This window comes from Notothenia coriiceps, unplaced genomic scaffold (genome assembly GCF_000735185.1).
Source record: "Notothenia coriiceps isolate Sejong01 unplaced genomic scaffold, NC01 NC01_scaffold00020231, whole genome shotgun sequence".
Taxonomy (NCBI): domain Eukaryota; kingdom Metazoa; phylum Chordata; class Actinopteri; order Perciformes; family Nototheniidae; genus Notothenia; species Notothenia coriiceps.
In genome coordinates, this window is record NW_011352932.1 from 1,536 (window position 1) to 4,976 (window position 3,441).

At 39.1% G+C, this 3,441-nt stretch overlaps 1 protein-coding gene across 1 annotated transcript; it reads left to right on the forward strand.

The window, feature by feature from the left end:
• Positions 1–281: 281 nt before the first annotated feature.
• Positions 282–789, forward strand: LOC104952620 (T-cell leukemia homeobox protein 1-like; the record flags this gene model as incomplete). The annotated part of the gene is made up of 1 exon (XM_010779470.1): positions 282–789. A coding segment is annotated over exon 1 (508 nt), but the record flags the coding sequence as incomplete, so codon positions are not given.
• Between the last annotated feature and the right edge of the window lie 2,652 nt (positions 790–3,441).

A 3,441-nucleotide genomic window follows, 5' to 3' on the forward strand; every position in this document is an offset into this window, starting at 1 on the left:
TGTAGTTCACTGGGAGAAGCACAATGTTAAAGATGGATACGCTTTTTTCTTAGCGCGATGGATAGGCATTTCATTTAGGGAACACCCGATCCCAATGCTGGACAAAAATAATGGCAAGATTTTGGATAGCACCGGACACGTTATTGGTTTCCTGGGAGTAGAACAGACCTGTGTCGATGCTTGAAAACCAAATACTGCAGCACACACACATTTCCCGAGGCGTGTATTATCATATGACAAAATTACACTGATATTGAAACACATCCCCGAATAAAAAAACTATGGAGCACACCGGGATCGAGGAGGTGAACCAAACGCACCAGCAGCAGCATGAGCCCATCAGCTTCGGCATCGACCAGATCCTCAACAGCTCGGATCAGTCCAGCGGCTGCATGCTGCCCAACCGGACCGGAGACCCGGATTACGCGCTTGCTCCAAATGTCTACAGCAACGGGTACAACAGCGTGTACAACCCGGCCTGCTCCATGGCGGCGGGGTTGGCCGGCTCCTACAATGTCAACATGAACATGAACGTTAGTATGAACATGAACATGAACGTTAACGTGAACTCGGGCGGCGCCGGAGGGGTGATCCGGGTCCCGGCGCACAGACCCATGCCTCCTCCGCCGCCGCCAGCAGCAGCAGCGCCGCATCCGCCCCCTTCCACACAACCGGGATGCATCGGACCCGGCATCGCCTCTATGGCCGGGATGGGGATGGGGAACGCGGGGAACTTCACCTTCCCGTGGATGGAGAGCAGTAGGAGGTTTGCCAAGGAAAGACTAACAGGTAACAACTCGATCAAAGGTTATTTATATATCCCAATATCACATATTTTACATTTGCCTCAGGGAAAGAAACCCCACAGTTATTCAGGTTTCATTTTTGTTTTAAGTTCAAACACCGTACACTTACAGCATCTGTTTTGCATTGCTTTTATTTCCATACTTTTGTATCTAACATGTAGAAAAAAGGATTTCCTTTGTGCTCCTGCAACACCTGTAGTTTGATTTGTGTTTCCGAGAATTATACAGTGTGTTCTCAAGCACTTTCAAATTCGTTCCTAATAAATCAACCCAAAGCAGAGTAGCATTATTATATATTTCCGGTACAGTTTTGAATGTCTGACATTCAAGTGCAAAACAGCCCCTAGTGAAGTGTTTCCTTGTTAGCCAAGGACAGACTAACATGTAAGAATCGTTTCCTTCGTTATCCTGCAACAACTGTAGTCTGATTGTTGTTTCCTATGCATCTAATTCATAAATCGTCCCAAAGAGAGACATTTACAGTTTCAATTTTTTATTAAATTAATTATTTTGACTGGTACGGTTCACATTAATCAAAAATAACGTCACTTGGCAGCCACAATGCCTATTTTCTGTTTCCCTTTGCCACATTTTAAATTAGCTATACTTTTTCTCGTTGCATATGGCTTTGAAATTGCATACAACAATATCGTTTTAAAAAGTATTCATTAAATTCGTGAGTGAAGAGCTAGTCTCCTGTGGCAATGACACTTTTATATTATTATATATTTTTATTCTCTTAATTGATTTAGTTTTGGTGGGAGGGAGGTGGTTCCTCTGGTCTTTTTCTAATGACCCCATGAAGATGAAAATGAAAAACATAATGGATTTACGCATGATGTTCCTATTGTGTTTCATTTGCATCCACTTCATAATAAATCAACCCAAAGCAGAGTAGCATTATTGTGTATTTCGCATACGGCCTTACAGGTGTGAATTTCTGCCATTTACGCGTAAAACAGTCCCTTAAAAGATGAAGTGTACAGGATTAAACTTGGCCTAATAGCTCGACATGAGAAGCTGATTTTATCTTTAGCTTGTAATCTATAACGCATCTCATGCATACACAGAGTCAGTTTTATTAGCTGGAAGGGCAGTGTGATGAACGAGAGGAGGGATTGACATGGACATGCTGATGAATCAGTATTGGACCATCACTCTCCATTTACAGCGGATGACGGATAACGACGTTGCCCGGCTTTTCATGAGGATGAATGATTTTTTTTTCTTTTCTATGAGCCAATTGAGAAAACAGGAAGATGAGTCATAATAGTAATAACACATGGCAGGTTAACATGTATACAAAAGTGGAAGATAACAGGTTGTATTTGTATTATTATTATTATACATTCACGTTTGCCATTAATAATGATACTTTTTTGCTTCAATTTCGAGATACAAACTAAATAATTATGTATAGTTCTCAAAAAACTAATAATTCTGATTAATTTCTGATACTTGATTTTAATTTGCCCAGCTGCAATTTAAAAATCCAGTTCATAAATGTAATGACAAAGCATTAATACAGCTGATTTGAAGACTTAAATATTGGGGATTATCCATTCAAAACGTTTAATGGAATAACCATTAGACTCGTTTCATTTCAGAAAAAAACTGAAGAATATTTTTTAAATAAACAGAAATTAAGGATGCATTTTCTTTTCACAATACAATATAATTCTGTGGTATTCTAAAGTGGAAATAGTCCGTGTTATAGTACATTTAATTTAATGGGTTCTAGCTCATATGGTTGCATTTTTTTTAAGGTTCAAACACTGTCATACACTTACAGCATCTGTTATGCATTGTTTTTTAATTTTTGCTAGGCATTTAAAGCTTCCATATTGAATTAATTTAATTATTTTGACATTTACAGCACAACATTATCGAAATAAATAATAATGTGGCAGCCAAAATACTCATATCCTGTTTCCTTTTGCCAGATGTTGAAAAAAGCCATATTTTTTGTATTTGCATAAAATAAATAAAGATGGTAGAAATAGCATAACATAAGATGTAACTTAGAATAAGTATTCCTTAAATTCGTGAGTGAAAGACCATGTCTCCTGTGGCAATGAGACTTTATATTGTTATCTGTTTTATCTTTATTAATTTAGTTTAGGGAGGAGGGGGTGGTTCCTCTGGTCTTTTTCTCATGACCTCATCCTTATGAAGATGAAAATGAAGAACATCATGGATTTACGCACACACCCCCTCACCCCTTCACCCACCACCACCACCACCTCTCCAGGCATTAAATATTCACTATTCTTTCTAGCTGATTAATTATTAAATACTGGGGGACGATATGTCAACTGCAAAAAGATACAGTGTAAATAGGCTTATCAATTCTGCTCATAGTCACCGAGGGCCTCTCGTTTAATTTCTCTCAGCTTTGTGTCGCTGTAATTATTTCACAGCTTATATCTTTCCACTGTATTGATCCTCAGACACACACAGACACACAGACACACACACACACACACACACACACACACACACACACACACACACACACACACACACACACACACACACACACACACACACACACACACACACACACACACACACATATACGTACTACTTACTTATAATAGTAGTACTACTACTAACGTACGTACGTTACGTACCG